Source organism: Oncorhynchus clarkii, chromosome 31 (genome assembly GCF_045791955.1).
Source record: "Oncorhynchus clarkii lewisi isolate Uvic-CL-2024 chromosome 31, UVic_Ocla_1.0, whole genome shotgun sequence".
Classification (NCBI taxonomy): Eukaryota; Metazoa; Chordata; class Actinopteri; order Salmoniformes; family Salmonidae; genus Oncorhynchus; species Oncorhynchus clarkii.
In genome coordinates, this window is record NC_092177.1 from 17775835 (window position 1) to 17801486 (window position 25652).

Consider the following 25652-nt stretch of genomic DNA (forward strand, 5'->3'; position numbering starts at 1 on the left):
ACGTGTTCGCCCCAGCCCACCAGAGGGCATCAGAGCATGTTTCTTAACAGAGAGAGAAAGAGCAAGAGGTCGAGAGAGAGAGATTCCCCTTTCTTCTCTTCTCCTTCATTCCACTGAGGAGGATGGATATATTCATCTAATCTAAACAGGGCTGCTGGAGCCTGCAGAGATTCAGGCAGTGTAGCACCCAGGTCTGACATCTCTCCTGTTGGGTCCCTCTCACTGCTCCTCTAGTCTCATTTGCGTCTGCTCACCATGAAGCCCTGCTGGGTCCTTTTAACTCTGGCCATACTCTGGCAGGAGCTCCAAAATGGTGAGTAACTTTCTGATCCTCCGTGTCTCTCCTCCATGTCTTCTTCTTTGTGTGTTTTCCTGAGTCTGAATACACTGCGGTTTCCGTTGATTCCGCCATAACTGTTTTGCTGTAATCGGAGAACAGCCTTTGGGATTAGATAATCTCATACTTCTGAGTTGATGTTGCCGTTTAGTTAAACAGCGACGGGAGTGAGGGGGAAAGGCATAGTCTGAAAAGTGATAGCAGTGATTTTAGGATTGGACACAATAGCAACATCATTTTTACAGAATAGTTTATGTGGTGTTTGGTCACTCTGGAAAAGGCCTGCACAAACAATACATATTTTGTAAATTTTATGAAGTACAGTGAGCTCCAAAAGTATTGGGACAGAGACACTTTTGTTTTTTTTGGCTCTGTACTCCAGCACTTTGAAATGATACGACTATGATGTTAAAGTGCAGACTATCCATTTTAATTTGAGGGGTTTTTCATCAATATCGGGTGACCAGTTTAGAAATTACAGTACTTTTTGCGCACGCTATGGCTTTATAGCACACGCTATGGCTTCATATCAAGCTTGTAACTAGAAATGTGTTGTATGTATTTGCCGTTTGTTTTCGTTGTGTTTCAGATTATTTTGTGCCCAATAGAAATGAATAGTAAATAATGAGTTGTGTCATTTTGGAGTTACTTTTATTGTAAATAAGAATATGTTTCTAAACACTTCTACATTAATGTGGATGCTACCACAGATAATCCTGAATGAATCATGAATAATTGTGATACAGTCTGGATTTGACACCTCAAGCACTGAGGCTGCGCCACTCCGGAGCATGAGTGTTTATTCAGCGTAACTGCTTTTCATTTTAGAGATCTCTGCTTTCCAAATGTCCAATACAGAACAAATTAAACAAACAATGAGCTGAAATATCATCAAAAGTCAGAACTATTATGCTGTTGACAAATCTGTTCCCCTAAATATACCTGTAATATGTTTTGTCTGGAACATACCCGATATCCCATTAATTAAACTAACTCAAATAACAGAATCACATATCCATAATTTATACAAAACTATTTATCACACCAAATAGAATATACTGCAGACAGATGGTAGTTGTTGAGGTTTGGACATGTGGCAGCAAGGAAAAGTCCCATGTTTCCTGTTCTGCGGTTGTTACAGCCGTGCGTTATATTATTGAGTAGCTTTCTAGATGGGAACACTGCACTGTTCCTTACTACTCTGACTGTCTCTTTTGCTGTGTTCAGATGCTAGTCGAAAATAGGAAACTCAAACATGTCAGACTTGCTAACTTGTAGCATTTGTGTCTGTCTCTGTGGAGGTGTGTCATTCCACAGTGGGACTCTGACACAGATGTGGAGGCCTGCTGGGGTGGGTCACTGTTAATACTGTTCTAACCTCCCTCCCTCTGTTGGTTTAGGTGCCTGCCAGCAGGTCAATCGTAGGAAGGAGGCAGGAGAGAACCGCATCAGGCCTGGAGGCAAGCGGGCCAAGGTTCGCTACCCCAAACTGAAGGAGAAGGAGGCAGGAGGAAGAGGGCAGTCCATCCTGACCCAGGTCCTGGATAAGGGCCGTTTCCTGAGGCTGGGAGAGAGCGTGAGCCTCAGCCCTGGTAACAACATAGAGCTGCGTTGTAAAGGCAGTAACATCGGCTGGTCCTACCCTATCTACCTGGACACCTTCAATGACTCCCGACTCAGGTGACCTGAAGGTTGCGTCCCAAATGGAACCTGATACCATATTTAGTGCACTAATTTTGACCAGGGCCCATAGGGCTTTGTAGTGCACTATATAAGACATAGGGTGCTATTTGGGATGAATCCATTGATTAACAGATTACTTGTTCTGTCTCATCACCATGCCCCCAGCTGATAGTAACCTAACAATGATTAATAATGTTAATGTCCCCTATCTGATTCACTCCCACCATACAGCATCAAGAAGAGTGACAAATACAGCCAGTTTATCCTGACGTCTCCCTCTGCTGCCGACACAGGGATGTACAGCTGCTGGGTCACACTGTGTGACGGATCGGAGTGTCTCAAAGACCCCGACCGCACCTCCAGGACTTATATCTATTTCCCAGGTGAGCAGGGTGCCTTTACTACTGTAAAACCTATTTATACTTCATCAACCTAACACAAAACATGTTATTTAAATCGCCTCCATTCAGACTAATCCCCTCGTATTGTATATTCAAATTCTTTACTTCAAATAATCTCTACCCTCGTCCCCCCTTCCCCTCCAATCAGACAAGGATGATCTCTTCGTCCCCTCCACCATCCACTTTGAGATTGTCTACCTGCGTCCGGACAGAACTGCTGTTATCCCATGTCGTGTGACCAGTCCGCTGGCCAAGGTGTCCCTGCACAGAGAGGTCCCCCCAGAAGAGATGGAAGTGGACGGGACACTGGTCTCCTACGACCCAACCAAGGGCTTCATCCTCCAGAAGCCCAGTCCAGAGCACCAGGGAGTGTTTTACTGTAAGGCTGTGACCAAAGCCATCCCACAGATCTCCACAAAGTACCAGCTGCTTTACGTGGAGGGTAGGAACCTAGCAACCGTGCACCATCACACATAACAAAAACATTGGTTTTCAATATATCACAATATGGAACATTTGTTGTCAAATCACAATACTAGTGATCACGTTAACATTAGTAAAAGTAAAGTAAAAAACAAATATATATTATAGCATCAGAGTCCCCATCTCTGTATCAAATTTGAATGACTTAAAGCAATAACTGACAGGCAAAGGCAATTAACTATTAACACAATAGTTGATTAGAAGTCTACCTCTATCTGAGACAATTTTACACAGTTATGAATCAGCTCTGCTGCTGTCTACTAGGGAACCTGGTCAAAAGTAGTGCACTAAAGGGAAAAGGGGTGCCATTTGGGACGCATACTTGATCTGATGTGTGTCATCAGCTTCCAGGAATAGAGTGTATTTAGAGTGTGATATCAAAAGGCTGTTCCACTGTAGGGCTCGATGTTTAAGTGGACCTGTGCCTACTGCAGTGGAAACATTAACCCACTTTGGCTGCTTTAAGTGGGATGGATCAGTGGTGAATTTATGAAATGGAAACTGTGTGGTTCAGGGCCGAGTTTTTAAAAAGTTATCTGATAGGATTAAATCTATAGAAATAGAAAGAATAGAACCACATTCAAGACAATGATACAGCAGTTCTATTCATTATATTTCTATGTATTTAATCCTATCCGATCGCTGAAAAACTGGTGATATCAATCTCTCACTTCAGTTTTGACAGGAAGGCGGAGAGAACAGTATTAAGGTTTAGGTGGAGGTCGACCAAGAAAGTATGTTTCCAATCCAATCCTTGCTGTCCACTAGAAATGTATTCCATCTTAAAACAGTCAGTGACAGCTATGACCACGTAGCCATCTGGACAGCACCTGGTCAATAAAATGGTTTGTCCCATACAGATCCTATAACAAATGTCCTATTTAATTCTGTGGTTTGTCCTTCCTTAACTCTGTTGGCAGTGCCCAGTGGCCCACCATACGTTACCATTGAAGCGTCCCTTTCCTCTGCGAGGGGAGGAGACAACATCAACATCACCTGTACTGTCCTGGGAGAGCCAGAGATGGACGTCACCTTCACATGGACCTATCCTGGACAGGTAAACTGGATGTCACTGTTTCTCAGAGATGCTTGATCTAGATGTTTCATCTCTTCAGCTTGTGAGACGTAGCCTGACAAAGGGAAAGCTGCAGTTGCTACATCCATTTTTGGACTTAAATTGATATGTATCCATTATGACTCATATGCTTAGTTCAACTGTCGTACCCCTTCAGAACCCAAAGTATAAGGTTGTTTTATTCCAATGTTTGCAAACAAAGTAAATGTAAACAAATACTATATAGCCTCAAAATATTGTTAAAACCAGGGACGCAACTTTTAATGGGGACGGGGGGACATGTGCCCCCACATTCTGAAATTGCATTTTTGTCCCCCCCAGTTTTATAATTGGAATGTGATACAAAACAAGGAAACGGTGTGCTTAGGACCATGCGGATGCCTCCGAATGGTCGGGTAGGCTGTTTGGAGTGTTTATTCAACTGGATATATACACTGCTCAAAAAAAATTAAGGGAACACTTAAACAACACAATGTAACTCCCAAGTCAATCACACTTCTGTGAAATCAAACTGTCCACTTAGGAAGCAACACTGATTGACAATACATTTCACATGCTGTTGTGCAAATGGAATAGACAACAGGTGGAAATTATAGGCAATTAGCAAGACACCCCCAATAAAGCAGTGGTTCTGCAGGTGGTGACCACAGACCACTTCTCAGTTCCTATGCTTCCTGGCTGATGTTTTGGTCACTTTTGAATGCTGGCGGTGCTTTCACTCTAGTGGTAGCATGAGACGGAGTCTACAACCCACACAAGTGGCTCAGGTAGTGCAGCTCATCCAGGATGGCACATCAATGTGAGCTGTGGCAAGGTATGCTGTGTCTGTCAGCGTAGTGTCCAGAGCATGGAGGCGCTACCAGGAGACAGGCCAGTACATCAGGAGACGTGGAGGAGGCCGTAGGAGGGCAACAACCCAGCAGCAGGACCGCTACCTCCGCCTTTTTGTAAGGAGCACTGCCAGAGCCCTGCAAAATGACCTCCAGCCGGCCACAAATGTGCATGTGTCTGCTCAAACGGTCAGAAACAGACTCCATGAGGGTGGTATGAGGGCCCGACGTCCACAGGTGGGGGTTGTGCTTACAGCCCAACACCGTGCAGGACGTTTGGCATTTGCCAGAGAACAACAAGATTGGCAAATTCGCCACTGGCGCCCTGTGCTCTTCACAGATGAAAGCAGGTTCACACTGAGCACGTGACAGACGTGACAGAGTCTGGAGACGCCGTGGAGAACGTTCTGCTGCCTGCAACATCCTCCAGCATGACCGGTTTGGCGGTGGGTCAGTCATGGTGTGGGGTGGTATTTCTTTGGGGGGCCGCACAGACCTCCATGTGCTCGCCAGAGGTAGCCTGACTGCCATTAGGTACCGAGATGAGATCCTCAGACCCCTTGTGAGACCATATGCTGGTGCGGTTGGCCCTGGGTTCCTCCTAATGCAAGACAATGCTAGACCTCATGTGGCTGGAGTGTGTCAGCAGTTCCTGCAAGAGGAAGGCATTGATGCTATGGACTGGCCCGCCCGTTCCCCAGACTTGAATCCAATTGAGCACATCTGGGACATCATGTCTCGCTCCATCCACCAACACCACGTTGCACCACAGACTGTCCAGGAGTTGGCGGATGCTTTTGTCCAGGTCTGGGAGGAGATCCCTCAGGAGACCATCCGCCACCTTATCAGGAGCATGCCCAGGCATTGTAGGGAGGTCATACAGGCACGTGGAGGCCACACACACTACTGAGCCTCATTTTGACTTGTTTTAAGGACATTACATCAAAGTTGGATCAGCCTGTAGTGTGGTTTTCCACTTTAATTTTGAGTGTGACTCCAAATCTAGACCTCCATGGGTTGATAAATTTGATTTCCATCGATAATTTGTGTGATTTTTGTTGTCAGCACATTCAACTATGTAAAGAAAAAAGTATTTAATAAGAATATTTCATTCAGATCTAGGATGTGTTATTTTAGTGTTCCCTTTATCTTTTTGAGCAGTGTATATATGCATACAGAAAATATTCAGAACCCTTGACTTTTTCCACCTTTTGTTATGTTTCAACCATATTATATAATTGATTAAATAGTTTATTTCCCTCATCAATCTACACACAATACCTTATGACAAAGTGAAAACTGTTTTTTAGAAATGTTTGCAAGTGTATAAAAAATAAATAAATTAGATATCAGTTTTTTTAAAGTATTCAGACCCTTTACTCAATACTTTGTTGAAGCACCTTTCGCAGCAATTACAGCCTCCAGTCTTCTTGGGTGTGATGCTGCAAGTTTGGCACACCTGTTTTTGGGAAGTTTCTCTCATTCCTCTCTGCAGATCCTCTCAAGCTCTGTCAGGTTGGATGGGGAGCGTCGCTGCACAGCTATTTTCAGGTCTCTCCAGAGATGTTTGATTGGGTTCAAGGCCGGGCTCTGGCTGGGCCACAAGGGCATTCAGGGACTTGTCCCGAAGCCACTACTACGTTGTCTTGGCTGTGTGCTTAGGGTCATTGTCCTGTTGGAAGGTCAGCCATCGCCTCAGTCTGAGGTCCTGAGCACTCTGGAGCAGGCTTTCATTAAGGAGCTCTCTGTACTTTGCTCCATTCATCTTTTCCTTGATCCTGACTAGTCTCCCAGTCCCCGCTGCTGAAAAACATCCCCATAGCATGATGCTTCCACCACCATGCTTCACCATAGTGATGGTGTCAGGTTTCCTCCAGATATGACGCTTGGCATTCAGGCCAAAGAGTTCAATCTTGGTTTCATCAGACCAGAGAATCTCATTGTCTGAGTCCTTTAGGTGACTTTTGGCAAACTCCAAGCGGGCTGTCATGTGCCTTTTACTGAGGAGTGGCTTCCGTGTGGCCACTCTACTATAAAGGCCATATTGGTGGAATGCTGCAGAGATGGTTGTCCTTCTGGAAGTTCTCCCATCCACAGAGGAACTCTGGAGCGCTGTCAGAGTGACCATCAGGGGTTCTTGGTCACCTCCCTGACCAAGGCCCTTCTCCCCCGATTGCTCAGTTTGGCCGCGCGGCCAGCTCTAGGAAGAGTCTTGGTGTTTCCAAACTTCTTCCATTTAAGAAAGTTGGCGGCCACTGTGTTCTTGGGGACCTTCAATGCTGTAGACATTTTTTGATACCCTTTCCCAAATCTGTGCCTCGACTCAATCCTGTCTCGGAGCTCTACGGACAATTCCTTCAACCTCATGGCTTGGTTTTTATCTCTGACATGCACTGTCAACTGTGGGAACTTATATAGACAGGTGTGTGCCTTTCCAAATCATGTCCAATCAATTGAATTTACCACAGATGGACTTCAATCAAGTTGTAGAAACATCTCAAGAACGATCAATGGAAACAGGATGCACCTAAGATTAATTTTGAGTCTCATGGCAAAGGACATGAATAGTTGTGTAAATAAGGGATCTCTGTTTTTATTTTTAATAAATTTGTAAAAACCTGTTTCCACCACGGGGTATTGTGTGTAGATTGAAATGCTTATTTATTTAATCCATTCTAGAATAAGACTGTAAAGTAACAAAATGTGGAAAAAGTCCAGGGGTCTGAATACTTGCCGAATGCACTTGGTATTTATGTCGTCCCACACCACTTCTATAAGCAAAGTTGCGCCCCTGGTTAAAAGTATCATTTTGATATCATGGATTGTCATAGCTCAGTCTATACAGTGCCTTGCGAAAGTATTCGGCCCCCTTGAACTTTGCGACCTTTTGCCACATTTCAGGCTTCAAACATAAAGATATTAAACTGTATTTTTTTGTGAAGAATCAACAACAAGTGGGACACAATCATGAAGTGGAACGACATTTATTGGATATTTCAAACTTTTTTTAACAAATCAAAAACTGAAAAATTGGGCGTGCAAAACTATTCAGCCCCCTTAAGTTAATACTTTGTAGCGCCACCTTTTGCTGCGATTACAGCTGTAAGTCGCTTGGGGTATGTCTCTATCAGTTTTGCACATCGAGAGACTGAAATTTTTTCCCATTCCTCCTTGCAAAACAGCTCGAGCTCAGTGAGGTTGGATGGAGAGCATTTGTGAACAGCAGTTTTCAGTTCTTTCCACAGATTCTCGATTGGATTCAGGTCTGGACTTTGACTTGGCCATTCTAACACCTGGATATGTTTATTTTTGAACCATTCCATTGTAGATTTTGCTTTATGTTTTGGATCATTGTCTTGTTGGAAGACAAATCTCCGTCCCAGTCTCAGGTCTTTTGCAGACTCCATCAGGTTTTCTTCCAGAATGGTCCTGTATTTGGCTCCATCCATCTTCCCATCAATGTTAACCATCTTCCCTGTCCCTGCTGAAGAAAAGCAGGCCCAAACCATGACGCTGCCACCACCATGTTTGACAGTGAGGATGGTGTGTTTAGGGTGATGAGCTGTGTTGCTTTTACGCCAAACATACCGTTTTGCATTGTTGCCAAAAAGTTAAATTTTGGTTTCATCTGACCAGAGCACCTTCTTCCACATGTTTGGTGTGTCTCCCAGGTGGCTTGTGGCAAACTTTAAACAACACTTTTTATGGATATCTTTAAGAAATGGCTTTCTTCTTGCCACTCTTCCATAAAGGCCAGATTTGTGCAATATACTATTGTTGTCCTATGGACAGAGTCTCCCACCTCAGCTGTAGATCTCTGCAGTTCATCCAGAGTGATCATGGGCCTCTTGGCTGCATCTCTGATCAGTCTTCTCCTTGTATGAGCTGAAAGTTTAGAGGGACGGCCAGGTCTTGGTAAATTTGCAGTGGTCTGATACAAATCAAATCAAATCAAATGTATTTATATAGCCCTTCGTACATCAGCTGATATCTCAAAGTGCTGTACAGAAACCCAGCCTAAAACCCCAAACAGCAAGCAATGCAGGTGTAGAAGCACGGTGGCTAGGAAAAACTCCCTAGAAAGGCCAAAACCTAGGAAGAAACCTAGAGAGGAACCAGGCTATGTGGGGTGGCCAGTCCTCTTCTGGCTGTGCCGGGTGGAGATTATAACAAAACATGGTCAAGATGTTCAAATGTTCATAAATGACCAGCATGGTCGAATTATAATAAGGCAGAATAGTTGAAACTGGAGCAGCAGCACAGTCAGGTGGACTGGGGACAGCAAGGAGTCATCATGTCAGGTATTCCTGGGGCATGGTCCTATGGCTCAGGTCAGTTGAAACTGGAGCAGCAGCACAGCCAGGTGGACTGGGGACAGCAAGGAGTCATCATGTCAGGTAGTCCTGGGGCATGGTCCTAGGGCTCAGGTCCTCCGAGAGAGAGAAAGAGAGAAGGAGAGAATTAGAGAACGCACACTTAGATTCACACAGGACACCGAATAGGACAGGAGAAGTACTCCAGATATAACAAACTGACCCTAGCCCCCCGACACAAACTACTGCAGCATAAATACTGGAGGCTGAGACAGGAGGGGTCAGGAGACACTGTGGCCCCATCCGAGGACACCCCCGGACAGGGCCAAACAGGAAGGATATAACCCCACCCACTTTGCCAAAGCACAGCCCCCACAACACTAGAGGGATATCTTCAACCACCAACTTACCATCCTGAGACAAGGCTGAGTATAGCCCACAAAGACCTCCGCCACGGCACAACCCAAGGGGGGGGGGGGGGGGGGGGCGCCAACCCAGACAGGATGACCACATCAGTGACTCAACCCAATCAGGTGACGCACCCCCTCCAGGGACGGCATGAGAGAGCCCCAGTAAAGCCAGTGACTCAGCCCCTGTAATAGGGTTAGAGGCAGAGAATCCCAGTGGAAAGAGGGGAACCGGCCAGGCAGAGACAGCAAGGGCGGTTCGTTGCTCCAGAGCCTTTCCGTTCACCCTCCCACTCCTGGGCCAGACTACACTCAATCATATGACCCACTGAAGAGATGAGTCTTCAGTAGAGACTTAAAGGTTGAGACCGAGTTTGCGTCTCTGACATGGGTAGGCAGACCGTTCCATAAAAATGGAGCTCTATAGGAGAAAGCCCTGCCTCCAGCTGTTTGCTTAAAAATTCTAGGGACAATTAGGAGGCCTGCGTCTTGTGACCGTAGCGTACGTGTAGGTATGTACGGCAGGACCAAATCAGAGAGATAGGTAGGAGCAAGCCCATGTAATGCTTTGTAGGTTAGCAGTAAAACCTTGAAATCAGCCCTTGCTTTGACAGGAAGCCAGTGTAGAGAGGCTAGCACTGGAGTAATATGATCAAATTTTTTGGTTCTAGTCAGGATTCTAGCAGCCGTATTTAGCACTAACTGAAGTTTATTTAGTGCTTTATCCGGGTAGCCGGAAAGTAGAGCATTGCAGTAGTCTAACCTGGAAGTGACAAAAGCATGGATTAATTTTTCTGCATCATTTTTGGACAGAAAGTTTCTGATTTTTGCAATGTTACGTAGATGGAAAAAAGCTGTCCTTGAAATGGTCTTGATATGTTCTTCAAAAGAGAGATCAGGGTCCAGAGTAACGCCGAGGTCCTTCACAGTTTTATTTGAGACGACTGTACAACCATTAAGATTAATTGTCAGATTCAACAGAAGATCTCTTTGTTTCTTGGGACCTAGAACAAGCATCTCTGTTTTGTCCGAGTTTAAAAGTAGAAAGTTTGCAGCCATCCACTTCCTTATGTCTGAAACACATTCTTCTAGCAAGGGCAATTTTGGGGCTTCACCATGTTTAATTGAAATGTACAGCTGTGTGTCATCCGCATAGCAGTGAAAGTTAACATTATGTTTTCGAATGACATCCCCAAGAGGTAAAATATATAGTGAAAACAATAGTGGTCCTAAAACAGAACCTTGAGGAACACCGAAATTTACAGTTGATTTGTCAGAGGACAAACCATTCACAGAGACAAACTGATATCTTTCCGACAGATAAGATCTAAACCAGGCCAGAACTTGTCCGTGTAGACCAATTTGGGTTTCCAATCTCTCCAAAAGAATGTGGTGATCGATGGTATCAAAAGCAGCACTAAGGTCTAGGAGCACGAGGACAGATGCAGAGCCTCGGTCCGATGCCATTAAAATGTCATTTACCACCTTCACAAGTGCCGTCTCAGTGCTATGATGGGGTCTAAAACCAGACTGAAGCATTTCGTATACATTGTTTGTCTTCAGGAAGGCAGTGAGTTGTTGCGCAACAGCCTTTTCTAAAATTTTTGAGAGGAATGGAAGATTCGATATAGGCCGATAGTTTTTTATATTTTCTGGGTCAAGGTTTGGCTTTTTCAAGAGAGGCTTTATTACTGCCACTTTTAGTGAGTTTGGTACACATCCGGTGGATAGAGAGCCGTTTATTATGTTCAACATAGGAGGGCCAAGCACAGGAAGCAGCTCTTTCAGTAGTTTAGTTGGAATAGGGTCCAGTATGCAGCTTGAAGGTTTAGAGGCCATGATTATTTTCATCATTGTGTCAAGAGATATAGTACTAAAACACTTGAGCGTCTCTCTTGATCCTAGGTCCTGGCAGAGTTGTGCAGACTCAGGACAACTGAGCTTTGAAGGAATACACAGATTTAAGGAGGAGTCCGTAATTTGCTTTCTAATAATCAAAATCTTTTCCTCAAAGAAGTTCATGAATTTATCACTGCTAAAGTGAAAGTCATCCTCTCTTGGGGAATGCTGCTTTTTAGTTAGCTTTGCGACAGTATCAAAAAGGAATTTCGGATTGTTCTTATTTTCCTCAATTAAGTTAGAAAAATAGGATGATCGAGCAGCAGTAAGGGCTCTTCGGTACTGCACGGTACTGTCTTTCCAAGCTAGTCGGAAGACTTCCAGTTTGGTGTGGCGCCATTTCCGTTCCAATTTTCTGGAAGCTTGCTTCAGAGCTCGGGTATTTTCTGTGTACCAGGGAGCTAGTTTCTTATGAGAAATGTTTTTAGTTTTTAGGGGTGCAACTGCATCAAGGGTATTGCGCAAGGTTAAGTTGAGTTCCTCAGTTAGGTGGTTAACTGATTTTTGTCCTCTGGCGTCCTTGGGTAGACAGAGGGAATCTGGAAGGACATCAAGGAATCTTTGTGTTGTCTGTGAATTTATAGCACGACTTTTGATGATCCTTGGTTGGGGTCTGAGCAGATTATTTGTTGCAATTGCAAACGTAATAAAATGGTGGTCCGATAGTCCAGGATTATGAGGAAAAACATTAAGATCCACAACATTTATTCCATGGGACAAAACTAGGTCCAGCGTATGACTGTGACAGTGAGTGGGTCCAGAGACATGTTGGACAAAACCCACTGAGTCGATGATGGCTCCGAAAGCCTTTTGGAGTGGGTCTGTGGACTTTTCCATGTGAATATTAAAGTCACCAAAGATTAGAATATTATCCGCTATGACTACAAGGTCCGATAGGAATTCAGGGAACTCAGTGAGGAACACTGTATATGGCCCAGGAGGCCTGTAAACAGTAGCTATAAAAAGTGATTGAGTAGGCTGCATAGATTTCATGACTAGAAGCTCAAAAGACGAAAACGTCATATTTTTTTTTGTAAATTGAAATTTGCTATCGTAAATGTTAGCAACACCTCCGCCTTTGCGGGATGCACGGGGGATATGGTCACTAGTGTAGCCAGGAGGTGAGGCCTCATTTAACACAGTAAATTCATCAGGCTTAAGCCATGTTTCAGTCAGGCCAATCACATCAAGATTATGGTCAGTGATTAGTTCATTGACTATAATTGCCTTTGAAGTAAGGGATCTAACATTAAGTAGCCCTATTTTGAGATGTGAGGTATCATGATCTCTTTCAATAATGACAGGAATGGAGGTGGTCTTTATCCTAGTGAGATTGCTAAGGCGAACACCGCCATGTTTAGTTTTGCCCAACCCAGGTCGAGGCACAGACACGGTCTCAATGGTGATAGCTGAGCTGACTACACTGACTGTGCTAGTGGCAGACTCCACTATGCTGGCAGGCTGGCTAACAGCCTGCTGCCTGGCCTGCACCCTATTTCATTGTGGAGCTAGAGGAGTTAGAGCCCTGTCTATGTTGGTAGATAAAATGAGAGCACCCCTCCAGCTAGGATGGAGTCCGTCACTCCTCAGCAGGTCAGGCTTACTCCTTCCATTTCAATATTATCGCTTGCACAGTGCTCCTTGGGATGTTTAAAGCTTGGGAAATCTTTTTGTATCCAAATCCGGCTTTAAACTTCTTCACAACAGTATCTTGGACCTGCCTGGTGTGTTCCTTGTTCTTCATGATGCTCTCTGCGCTTTTAACGGACCTCTGAGACTATCACAGTGCAGGTGCATTTATACGGAGACTTGATTACCCACAGGTGGATTGTATTTATCATCATTAGTCATTTAGGTCAACATTGGATCACTCAGAGATCCTCACTGAACTTCTGGAGAGAGTTTGCTGCACTGAAAGTAAAGGGGCTGAATAATTTTGCACGCCCAATTTTTCAGTTTTTGATTTGTTAAAAAAGTTTGAAATATCCAATAAATGTCGTTCCACTTTATGATTGTGTCCCACTTGTTGATTCTTCACAAAAAAATACAGTTTTATATCTTTATGTTTGAAGCCTGAAATGTGGCAAAAGGTCGCAAAGTTCAAGGGGGCCGAATACTTTCGCAAGGCACTGTACATTTGAGTGGTTACATTTCTACAGTCTCATCCCTAAGCTTTTTAGAGACGGGTGGGGGTCCGCTTTGTTTCAACAGCAGATAGCTGCTTTAATTGTGACTTTCTAGTTAAAGGAACATTTTAAAAAAAAACATACAAATCATTCCACATTTCACCCTCCCTTGTTACCGTTCTCCTGGAAAATGGCTCAAATCAAGCTCCTTTGGGAGCTATAGTATGAGCTAGTCCTCTCTTTCTGTGCTCTGTTCAGAACCTCCGTCCTGTTAGTGTGCGTGATTCGTGGAGGCTGATCAACAGAGGAATGGGACACACCACCCGCATCTCCCAGAGCGTCATAGCCGTTGATGACCTGGAGACCATCGACTTTGGAAGATACATATGCAGGGCCAAGAACAAGCGTGGGGAGACCGCTGTGGCCACCAGTGTCCACTCTAACTAGCCACAAATAACCTGTATAGGCAACATTCCACATTAGGCCTCTTGCAGCTTGTGTAGATTTCAACTATATGTTTGCCACTTTGCTGAGGTGTATTGACCAATAAGGCTAGCACATGAAGTATACTAGTTGAGCTAGTATACTCAAAACCAGTGTCAGTTTGACTAGCTGTTATCCAGTAAAAATCTGTGTAAATATCCATTTAGAAATATTAATGTATCCAGCTTATGTAGATGCACATTTACTCAATGTCTTGGAGGACATTAAAGATATCTTCATACATTTACCTCCTCTATGATGCATGTATGGTGAAGCTCTTCCTGGGCACACATCTTTCCCTTCTGTGGGGAAAGACATTTTACAATGAAACAATATTGGATGCTTTGTTGGGGGATTTGATAAGTCTAAAAGGAAAACCGTCATGTGAGAGAAGCCTCTGCTCCCTCTCTCTGGTGTGAAGGGGAAGGAATAGAAACCGTGTGCCCTGCCTCACTCCTAATGGACTCCGTATGTGGAATGTGAATTGCAGGCCCAGATCTTATTTTAGTCCAGTATAACACACGTACTGCATTTCCACCTCTCTCTCAACAGAAACGCACTAGGCTGTTGCGGTCTCTTAGAATGAGCTATACTGAACATTTAAAGTGTTGGTTTCATGAGCTGAAATAAAAGATCCCAGAAATGTTCTACACACAATCTTATTTTGCTCAAATTATGTGCACAAATTTGTTTGCATTTCTCCTTTGCCAAGATAATCCATCCACCTGACAGGTGTGGTTTATCAAGAAGCTGATTACACAGGTGCACCTTGTGCTGGGGACAAAAGGCCACGTATACCACAGATCTCTCAAGTTTTGACAGAGTGTGCAGGAACCGCCACCCAAGCTGTTGCCAGAGAATTTCATGTTAATTTCTCTACCATAAGCCACTTACAACAGCGTTTTAATTTGGTAGCATGTCCAACCAGCCCTGGACCTCCACATCCAGCTTCTTCACCTGCGGGATCGTCTGAGACCAGCCACCCAGACAGCTGATGAAACTGAGGAGTATGTCTGCAAGAAAGCCTTTTTTTGTGGGAAAAACTCATTCTGATTGGCTGGTCCTGGCTGCCCAGTGGGTGGGCTTGTGCCTTCCCAGGCACAAAAATGAAATGAAAATGAAATCCATAGATTAGGGCCGAATGAATTGTAACGCAGTAAAATTGTTGCATGTCGCGTTAACATTTTTGTTCAGTATACAGAGCTAAGCAGTGTTGAGGTAATTGTACACAAAATCTAGTTTCATCTACCAACCAAGTAAGAAACAGAATACATCACCATGAATATATATCTGCTTTAGATTTCATAATAGGACTTTATTAATTGCATATATTAAACAGTTTTTTCAACACCAGTAATCTCCACATCCAAACAAGTACTAATTTGTGACATATCCAAAACACGTCCATCACGCTTAGCTTCTTCTTGCATTTTAACCTTAATGACATCTTTGTAAAGACCCCCCATTTTAAAGCTGTAGTAGGAGGACTGGATGAGGGAGGGGTGCTAGATAACAGGTCATCAAACATGCAAACATTTATTTGAATTGGTCCCATGGTCAAACAAACCAACGAACATTAAAAACACAGCTTTGAGTCATCAGGAAACCTAACTGAACAGTTAGAGGTCTATATAACCTGTAGAACTGAACAGTTAGAAGTCTATATAACCTGTAGAACTGAACAGTTAGAAGTCTATATAACCTGTAGAACTGAACAGTTAGAGGTCTATATAACCTGTAGAACTGAACAGTTAGAAGTCTATATAACCGGTAGAACTGAACAGTTAGAAGTCTATATAACCGGTAGAACTGAACAGTTAGAAGCCTATATAACCGGTAGACGGGTAATAACAGGAAAAAAAAAGTACGTTCGGAAGCGCAGGACGCCCATTAATTACCATGGAAACGCCATTAACCTTTTAAAAACACAGGAAATGATTCCTAATATCCAGTTTATGAAGACAATTGCATGTAGCATGTGGTGCATGCATCACTGAAAGCGAAGTTCCTGCAGTGAAAGCATTCATGAATGATCTATGAGGAGTGAAAACAATGTTATTGAGTAGTATGTGTTGTACAAGGGTTTATGTTTACCTAATTTTCATCAATTAATATACAGATTACAGGATTCATGTTTGATTTCCAAATCAAAGGGAGATTCAATGTTATTTTTGGATTTCTAGCCGTGCTGATTCTCATAGCAATATTATGACAGACAGGAGCAGAGCATATTCCCGGTCAGTCAACACACAGGTCTGCCTTTGGCCACCAGCACCACTCCTTCCCATTTTCAGAGGGAAAACCAGCAACACGCTTTTGCTGACCACGAGAAAGAGTAACAAAAATAGTGTCTCATTATATAGTCCTGAGATGTCCTATAATAACCCTAACCCTCTGATGTCCTATAATAACCCTAACCCTATGGCTGATGTCCTATAATATCAGACAAGGCAGAAAGAATAAGAGGCGGTCTCACTCAGTAAGTGCTTCTGTGCAACAGTCTTTTCTCATAGAGTCATTGATCTGTAGTAAGTGTCAACAGAAAGTAGAGCCATTCAGGGATATTGTAGCCATCTCTGGATGACATGCGGCAATCCCGGCCAGCTAATATAGCTCTTAAGTACGGAGGGTTGACTCGGTCCAAACAGAAAGGAGTGAGAGAGGCTGCTTCCTGGACCCAGTCCAATCAGAGGAGAGAAAGAGTCTGCTTCCTGGAAGCGGTGGGCTGCTGTTATCTGGGTGAGACTGGAGGGCTGGAGAAGACGGCAGAGCTGCGAGGTGATTGGATGGGGCTGGTGAAGACGGCAGAGCTGCGAGGTGATTGGAGGCCGAGGGAATGGTGGGAGGGAGAGGTGGGGGACAGCTTGTGGGGGCTGCTTGGGTCCCCATTGTGCAGCTTCCAGATGAGCTCCTCATTCTCCATAGACAGACGCTTGTTCACCTTTGATTCCTTGTGGAGAGACTCCTGCAGCACCGCCTGCTCTGTGGACAGTTGTCTGGAAAGCGGTGTCAAGACAGGAGTTAGAGAGCAAAAAACACCCGGATACATAGAAGCCCATAGACACCCATTCCCAGGCTGACTTAAGACTACAGGAGTAAGAGAAGGAGTGGTTGTTTTACCTCGACAGAGCAGCATGTCTGTCCATGCGGGCTTTCAGATCCTCATTCTCCTGCTGGACTTTTTTAAGGCATTCGTCCAGCTTAACACTTTTCTCCGTCTACAAAAAATCCAAAACATTAAAAATGCAAGACTAAATCAAAAAAGCATCGGTCTTAAAATGTATGTCTGAACTATATGTCATTAACAGTGAGTGGATGTGGTATCTATGGTGCTCACCATTTTGGCCATCTGCATCAGTTTGTGGTCCTGTTGGTGCAGCTGTTTGTTCTTGATATCCAGCACTACCTTGAGGCTCTCCAGTTCCTGTTCCAGATACAGGGTGTGGGAGTCCTTCTGGAACAGAACAAAAAGAGGGTGAGTAACACTGTTCTGCATCAGTTTGTGGTTCTGTTCATGCAGCTGTTTGTTCTTGATATTCAGCACCACACTGAGGCTCTCCAGCTCCTGCTCCAAATACAGGGAGTCCTTCTGGAAAAGGGGGGTCTGAATGAGTGTGATAATTCCAGATGAGGCTAACCTCTTCCCATAACTCATTCAACCCTAAATCCATGAACAACTCAACAGAGGGTAACATACCTAGGTGACAAAAACACCCCACTGTGTAAGCCCTAGCAACACATACATGCCACACATACATGCCACACATAGGGCTGTGGCGGTCATGACATTGACCATTAATTAAAATAAACATGTTTAGCATCTCCAGGCCTCCCCTCGTACAAGTCGCATGCATACATGCCACTGATGCCCGCCTTTGGAACATCTACATTTTAAAAAAGTCTAATGAACTGTATACACCATCACAATACATCCATTATGTATTTTAGGTCTAAAGGTCTAAAGAAACATTATATAATTCAATTTTGTTTAACAAAACGTAAAGGATATTTTTCCCATTCTGGAGCAGGTGCGCAGGATTTGAGAAATCAATTGAATATACACCATCAAATGGTCAGGAACAGGGGCAGGGTTAAAAAGTATCCCGTCATATAGCGAATGGAGATTGATTTCCAGTGTTCAGTTATTATGCAGGAAAGGCTACTACAGTCATTTCACTCCAAGCATCAATCACTGTTTAAGGAGCATGCAGCCTCACTGCGCGACAGGTGATATTCCACCCAAACTCTGTATGCCATGGGCTCTCCAACGCTGTTCCTGCAGCTACCCAGTGCTTCATTTTGTGAAACAAAGTTAAATCTGTTCAGCCACTCTGCGCACTGGAGTAAGGAATGAAGGAGAGAGAGAAAGAGATGGAAATGCACAGTGGTGAGATATTCTGTAGCTAAAGGTAATGTCAGCCTATTAATTACATACAAAGAAAAAGCTCTATTACTAAGCTAATAAAAAATAAAATACAAATTCACTATAACTGTAGGCTAACTCTGTAAGCCGTCCTGCACAATAAACCAACAGCATCGCCTAGGCCCATAAGTTCTCTCCCAGACTCATGAATAGAACGTTAGGAGAATAGCATAAGGTCCATCCAGTATGCATACAGTCCACACTCAAAGGCGATCACTAATTTGTAACCATTTTTGGAGTATAGGCTAGGCCAATTATGTGCCAAAGACATCTTGAATCAGTTTTTTAATGTTTTTCTGCTGTGTGTAATATGCAGTAGGCTATGTATTGTATATGGAACAAAAATAAACAACATGCAACAAAGTCAATTATTTTACTGAGTTACAGCTCATATAAGGAAATCAGTCAACTGAAATAAATTCATTAGGCCCTAATCTATGGATTTCACATGACTGGTCAAGGGCGCAGCCATGGGTGGGCCTGGGAGGGCATAGGCACACCCACTTGGGTGCCAGGCCCACCCCCTCGGGAGCTGACCCAGCCAATCAGAATGCATTTTTCCCCCCCACAAAAGGGCTTTATTACAGAAAGAAATACTCCTCAGTTTCATCAGATGTCCAAGGTGGCTGGTCTCAGATGATACCACAGGTGAAGAAGCCGGACGTAGAGGTCCTGGGCTGGCGTGGTTACACGTTGTGAGGCCGGTTGGACATACTGCCAAATTCTCAAAAAAAAAAACTTGAGGCTGCTTACGGTAGAGAAATTAACATTAAAATTGTCAGCTAACAGCTCCGGTGGACATTCCTGCAGTCAGCATGCCAATTGCACACTCCCTCAAAACTTGGCATTGTGTTACGTGACAAAACGGCACATTTTAGAGTGGCCTTTTATTGCCCCCAGCACAAGGTACACCTGTGTAATTAACATGCTGTTTAATCAGCTTCTTGATTTGCCACACATGTCAGGTGGATGGATTATCTTGGCAAAGGAGAAATAATCACTAACAGGGATGTAAACAAATTTGTGCACAAAATTCTAGAGAAATAAGCTTTTTGTGCTTATGGAACATTTCTGGGACCAACACTTTAAATGTTGCGTTTTTTTATTTGTTCAGTATATAAACGGCACAATCATTATTACATTTTTTTGCATATAAGTGTTCTGAATGAATCATCACCTTAAAAAGTGCTGTCTATTTCGTTGTATTAGGCTTTGAAACAACATCCACAACAACCATGTTTTACACTCAGTTTAACCTGTTGTTGAACTTCTTTCTACAAATTGATCAATCACAGTGAGGTGAGTTTTAAAAGCATGAAACTGTTTGGATACGTGCTTGATGTGATTTTCAATTGTATTTGTGTTGATGTCATAGTAGTTAGAGGGACAATAGAGCCCTGAGTACCAGGCCAATAGCAACGTGATGATCGTTAGCGAATTGGGTACTACTAATGCATGTCCAGACTGCATGAGAGGAGATTACCATGACTCGGTCATGACCGCCGGTGTGGCGGTAATACTTTCACCACAACAGCCTTATTCAAACATAGTCAATGCCTTCAATCACATAGCAGAGGAGAATTAAAGTCATTCTAGGTTGTAAAACTATACACCGTGTGGTGTTTTAACTATACAGCATGACTCCCACAGCCCCAAGCAGGCAGTGGACCACTGGGTTGGTGCTAGCAGTTATTGTCAGACTATTTCTAGTCTATCAGTGTGGCTGGAAGGGTAGTACAGAGGTCTTTATCTCAATCCCCTCATGTGCATTGTTAGAATGCTGAGAAGAAAAGGTCACCCACTCAATACTGATTATGACCGACAGCAGCCTAACTTTAACAACGCACTCTTGGGTGGTGTCAGAAATGGCACCCTATTCACTTTATAATGCACTGCTTTGACCAGAGGCGCTGGTTGTAAGGAGTGCACTATATAGGAAATAAAGACAAAAATAGAAAACTATCAATATATATACACACTGGAGGTCCTGTATGCCTCAGTTGGTATTGTGGGTTCAATTACCAGGGCCACCCATACGTAAAATGTGCACGCATGACTGTACGTTGCTTTGGACAAAGGTGTCTGCTAAATGGCATATCTGACACATCATCATTATATTATGGAGGGAGATAGGGCAGTGCTGTTGCCTAGTGTCAATAACACTCATCTTGGAACGTTATTGGAGTGGGCCGTAAGATAAGAGTGAATGTGAGGGGTGTGGTGTGTTGGCAGTACCTGACTTCTCTCAGCCAGCTCCCTCCTCTGGTCCTCCTCTGCCTTTATCCTGTGGTTCAGGGTCGTGTTCTCCTCGATGAGTTCCTGAATCTGGCCCTGAGGAACATCACATCATGAGGACACAATCTCCTAACCTCTCCCGAGACAAAATAACTTGGAATATATTTTGATATGTGAAGCTGAAGCTTACAGATAAAGTGGCTTCAGCCTCCTTCAGTTTTTTGTCCAATGTCTGCAGCTCCCGCTCATGAGCTTGACGGAACTCTTTGAGAGAGATCAGTTTAACAGAATTATATTGCAAGACAGTCAAAACCAGTTAAAAAAAAATGACTAACACGTGCTTTGCTGATTTATACCTTGCAGTAACTTAAGATTTTGTAATTTTTTAAACGGTGTACATGACAGGATGAATGTACCTTTTAGAGATTCTTCATACTGCTGTTTAACCACTTGGATCTGTTCAGAGTTGCTGGCCTCCAGCTCTAACGTCACAGCCTCGTGGCTGGCTCTCAACTCCGTCATCTTCAAAAAGAGAAGGAACATGGTTTTAGGAACATTCATAATCAAAAACAAAAGCAACGTATAAAAAGCTATTACCACCATCTATTTCCCCAGTCAAATTAACTCATGGACACCATGTGTGTCTGCTTGCAGTTTTAAGGAAGTTGCTAACTAGCATTAATGCAATTGGCAACTAGTGTTAGTGCAATGTAAGTCTATGGTAACTGCTAGCATGCTAGTATTTACCATAGACTTAGTCATTGAGCTAACGCTAGTTAACGCTGGCTTATGAAACGCTCTTAACTTCCTTCATACTGGATGCAGAGACCTAAAAATGGTATCCATGAGTTCACCCGGCTCTGGGGAAGCAGATAAAGGGCTTCACCCGGCTCTGGGGAAGCAGATAAAGGGCTTCACCCGGCTCTGGGGAAGCAGATAAAGGGCTTCACCCGGCTCTGGGGAAGCAGATAAAGGGCTTCACCCGGCTCTGGGGAAGCAGATAAAGGGCTTCACCCGGCTCTGGGGAAGCAGATAAAGGGCTTCACCCGACTCTGGGGAAGCAGATAAAGGGCTTCACCCGGCTCTGGGGAAGCAGATAAAGGGCTTCACCCGACTCTGGGGAAGCAGATAAAGGGCTTCACCCGACTCTGGGGAAGCAGATAAAGGGCTTAACTGACAAAATCCCGAAGTATCCCTTTAACAGGTGCATTATGAATCATCACATCAATAGTAACGGATAGATCATGAAAAGCCTTTAGGCCTTTAAACTAATTAAGATCAAATAAACCAACACAGTACAGACTGCCAAAAACACTTATTTCAAACAGATAGAATTTCAATTTTATTCAGTGAGTCAGTTTGCGTAAGACAGTATGCATCCCCAAATGGCACACTATTCCCTTTAAAGTACACAACTTTGACTAGGGTCCATAGGGCTTTGGTCAAAATAAGCGCACTATAAAAGGGAACAGTGTGTAATTTGGGGTGCAGTCAGTATCAGTAGAGCAACCTTCAGCATCAGGATGAAACCAGCTCCACGCTGACAGTATACCGACAGGTGGCCCCAGGTCTGATTTGTGGACTTCTTTCTGCAGTGACCAATTTTCCTTGAAATGAATCTAGCTGAGTAGTACGCTCTGTGAATGACTCAACAGAATGACTGCAAAGGACACTGATGGATATTGTGTATGTCAGGAATGAACAAATCTCTAAACAATTATCTCATTGTCAGACAGACAGACAGGACTGAGCCCTGAGAGACTGGGGGGGGGGGGGGGGGGGGGGGCGAGTGTCATGTGTAGTTGTATTAAGACTTGACACTGTGGGTGCATTCCAATCCTCTCAAGCCCTTCTACATTTTTACTGATCTGAAATAAACAGACTTCTCCAGTAAAAAGGAGGAACAGAGCCACATTTAGCCTATTGGCACTCTTCTACGTCCCAAATGGCACCCCAATCCCTTTGTAGTGCACTACTTTTGACCAAATCTCATAGGGCTCTGGTAAGAAAGTAGTGCACTATATAGGGAATAGGGTTCCATTAGGGATGCACCCAGTAGCTTTAATGTACCTGCTGCTCCATGAGGGCCTTGCACCGGTCTGCCTCCTCCTGGTAGGTCAGGTGGATCTTGTCCCACTCGGCCTGGTAGAACACCCTGAGCCTCTCCTCCAGCTGGGCCAGCTCTGTGTGGTGCTGCTCCTGCATCGTCTGGAGCACGCCCTCCAATGCCCTACACACCTCATCCTTCTCCCGCTCCAACAACTCACACGAGCGGGCCGAGTTCACTGCAGGGTGCCAGTAGGATCCACAGCAGAGGGGAAATCATTTAGTTTTGTGGAACTGTATTTTCTAACGGGAAATGTGTTTGTCTCATATCTTATCAAAGAAGAACAGCATTAGATAAACAATCTAACAGTCTAACAAAGGGGCTGAGAAGGCTAGTGGGTTCAGCACTGAGACTCCAAGTCATGTGTGCCTGCAATCTCTTAGTTGTAAATAAAGAAATCCAATAAGCACATTTTTCAATGTGACATTTCATGGATGTTTATTTAAAGATGAAATAAATAAACATGTCAATGACGGTAAATACATCAGAAATGGTCAGTTCTGAGAAAGGGGAAATAAGAGTATTGAAATTCACCCTGCGTGCACAGGGGCAAGTAAACACTTTGGGAACAACTGAACAGTAAAACTCGAGGCTCATGTTATGACATACAGCATTGGAAAGGCAAACGCATTTATAAAAATATAACCCAGTGCCCGCCTCTGGCTGACTACAGAGCACACTGCCTTACCCAGTGCCCGCCTCTGGCTGACTACAGAGCACACTGCCTTACCCAGTGCCCGCCTCTGGCTGACTACAGAGCACACTGCCTTATTGGCAGTACAAAGACATACCCATGAGTTATCAAAAACACATTTTCACAATTGTCTGAAATCAGTGTCATGTCCTTGGTATTTTTTTTTATATTGACTCACTTCTGTCCTACTTGCAACATATGTCTGCTACAGTAGAACAGTACACCAGCTTTACAGTTTGAACATGGACATGCTGCTGTTTCTACTGTCTAACACAATGTACATGCTGCTGGGGGTACTGGAGGACAGGAGTTGGGAGACACTAATATAAACTAAGCAACAGACACATGGCTCTGGTGGGCCCTTGCGTGCTGTGCCACATTCCTGGTATAGACAGAACAGATGCCAGTGCCAGTGTGATGCCCAGCAGTTGGCCTTGCCAGCCCGTGAGGATTTACGTTGGCTGGCGATGACATAAGAGTGGCAGCTGTGTACAACAGGGTAGTATCTACTGTCTCCATGTGTAGCAGGTGACATACATATGGAGGTTGATCCCTGACACACAATCCTACCAGTATGAACATAATAGCTCAATAGCTCTCGATTTACAAGTGGGCAGGGATGGATGGGTATTAAAGGCTACTTCCAGCTGTTGGTGCAATAGAAATCATTCTAATTCTATGCTTGGTGCCCTTCTGCAGGCACGTGTCAGAATATGAATCTTCTTATGCAATATGTTTAATGGTGGCAACCTTCCTAGATGTACAATAGGAGCTCTATGGCAACCTTCATAAAACAAGACATGTTCACTACAGTGATTAGATGGGATTCACACGTTAAAAGGATTGGGGAAGTGAACGTTTCAGGAGAAAGGGGAATTTGAGGTTCTTGATCACGTGTACCAGTCAGCCATGTCGTCCATCTAGAACTACGTCTCAGGCAAAAATGCCAAGCAGAAGGTTTCTGCCCGATGAGACAAACAGCTAAACATAAATCAAATGTAAAGAACCAGCTCCAGCCTACAGTACAGAAAATACATGTCTAGGATAGGGGACCCTGACAAGTGAGGCTGTGGTTGTTACAGATGGTATATCACCCTGGGAGCCAGGGAACTGGCTCTGGTGATTCTGCAACTATGGGCACCTTTGGCATTTTTTAAATCACACAAAATTTGATTTTACTCGATTTTCACAAAACATCTTTAGCATTCTATTTTAGTTTAAAACAGAATGGGTTTTTGGAATATTTGGTTTATCCGTCTATAGGATACTACCACATTAATGATTTAAATTCCTTAAACCATAAATACTGGCCTGCACTGGCTGTGATTGTATACCTGCATGGAGGCTACCACCAACAATGCAATTTCTAGTTGAAATTGTTTACGTTTATCTTTTTTCCAGTAGTTACAGTATATTGGGAACAAGTGTGTTACACTTGAAGTACAATTGAAGTCAGAAGTTTACATATATCTTAGCCAAATACATTTAAACTCAGTTTCACAATTCCTGACATTTAATCCTAGTAAAAATTCCCTGTCTTAGGTCAGTTAGGATCACCACTTTATTTTAAGAATGTGAAATGTCAGAATAATAGAGAATGATTTATTTCAGCTTTTATTTCTTTCATCACATTCCCAGTGGGTCAGACGTTTTACATACAGTCAATTAGTATTTGGTAGCATTGCATTTAAATGGTTTAACTTGGGTCAAACGTTCCGGGTAGCCTTCCACAAGCTTCCCACAATAAGTTGGGTGAATTTTGGCCCATTCCTCCTGACAGAGCTGGTGTAACAGTCAGGCTTGTAGGCCTCCTTACTCACACACGCTTTTTCAGTTCTGCCCATACATTTTCTACACGAATGAGGTCAGGGCTTTGTGATGGCCACTCCAATACCTTGACTTTGTTACTTCAGCCATTTTGCCCCAACTTTGGAAGTATGCTTGGGGTCAATGCCATTTATTTTGTGAAGTGCACCAGCCCTCCTGCAACAAAGCACCCCCACAACATGATGCTGCCACCCCCGTGCTTCACGGTTGGGATGGTGTTCTTCAGCTTGGAAGCCTCCCCCATTTTCCTCCAAACATAACGATGGTCATTATGGCCAAACAGTTCTATTTTTGTTTCATCAGACCAGAGGACATTTCTCCAAAAAGTA

General features: G+C 43.8%; 2 protein-coding genes across 10 annotated transcripts in view; one reads left to right on the forward strand and one right to left on the reverse strand.

Moving 5' to 3' along the window:
- The first annotated feature begins 48 nt into the window (after nt 1–48).
- On the forward strand, nt 49–14694 carry LOC139390990 (platelet-derived growth factor receptor-like). The gene is made up of 6 exons (XM_071138443.1): nt 49–313; nt 1738–2017; nt 2252–2403; nt 2570–2863; nt 3825–3961; nt 13813–14694. Exons 1-6 carry the CDS (start codon nt 256–258, stop codon nt 13999–14001), a joined length of 1110 nt encoding a protein of 369 aa, XP_070994544.1. The 5' UTR covers nt 49–255; the 3' UTR covers nt 14002–14694.
- LOC139390987 (microtubule associated tumor suppressor 1a) overlaps nt 14683–25652 on the reverse strand; it is a 52803-nt gene continuing 41833 nt past the window's right edge. For 2 of the 9 annotated variants that reach the window (XM_071138430.1, XM_071138433.1), the window contains 8 exons: nt 22766–22980; nt 21112–21217; nt 20886–20959; nt 20696–20791; nt 17375–17491; nt 17158–17255; nt 15773–17033; nt 15323–15706 (listed from right to left, as the gene is read on the reverse strand). In XM_071138430.1, the coding sequence (XP_070994531.1) occupies nt 16769–17033; nt 17158–17255; nt 17375–17491; nt 20696–20791; nt 20886–20959; nt 21112–21217; nt 22766–22980 (971 nt within the window). In that variant the 3' untranslated portion in view covers nt 15323–15706; nt 15773–16768. Of the gene's footprint in view, nt 17034–17157; nt 17256–17374; nt 17492–20695; nt 20792–20885; nt 20960–21111; nt 21218–22765; nt 22981–25652 lie in introns of all 9 variants that reach the window. The other 7 variants (XM_071138432.1, XM_071138434.1, XM_071138431.1 and 4 more) reach the window with 5 other exon arrangements.

Bases quoted from the DNA above. Each gene is read 5' to 3' on its own strand.
- LOC139390990 (XM_071138443.1), top strand. From the start codon at position 256: ATGAAGCCCTGCTGGGTCCTTTTAACTCTGGCCATACTCTGGCAGGAG. The intron at 314-1,737 runs GTGAGTAACTTT...CTGTTGGTTTAG, and splicing joins CTGGCAGGAGCTCCAAAATG to GTGCCTGCCAGCAGGTCAAT. The intron at 2,018-2,251 runs GTGACCTGAAGG...CCCACCATACAG, and splicing joins TTCAATGACTCCCGACTCAG to CATCAAGAAGAGTGACAAAT.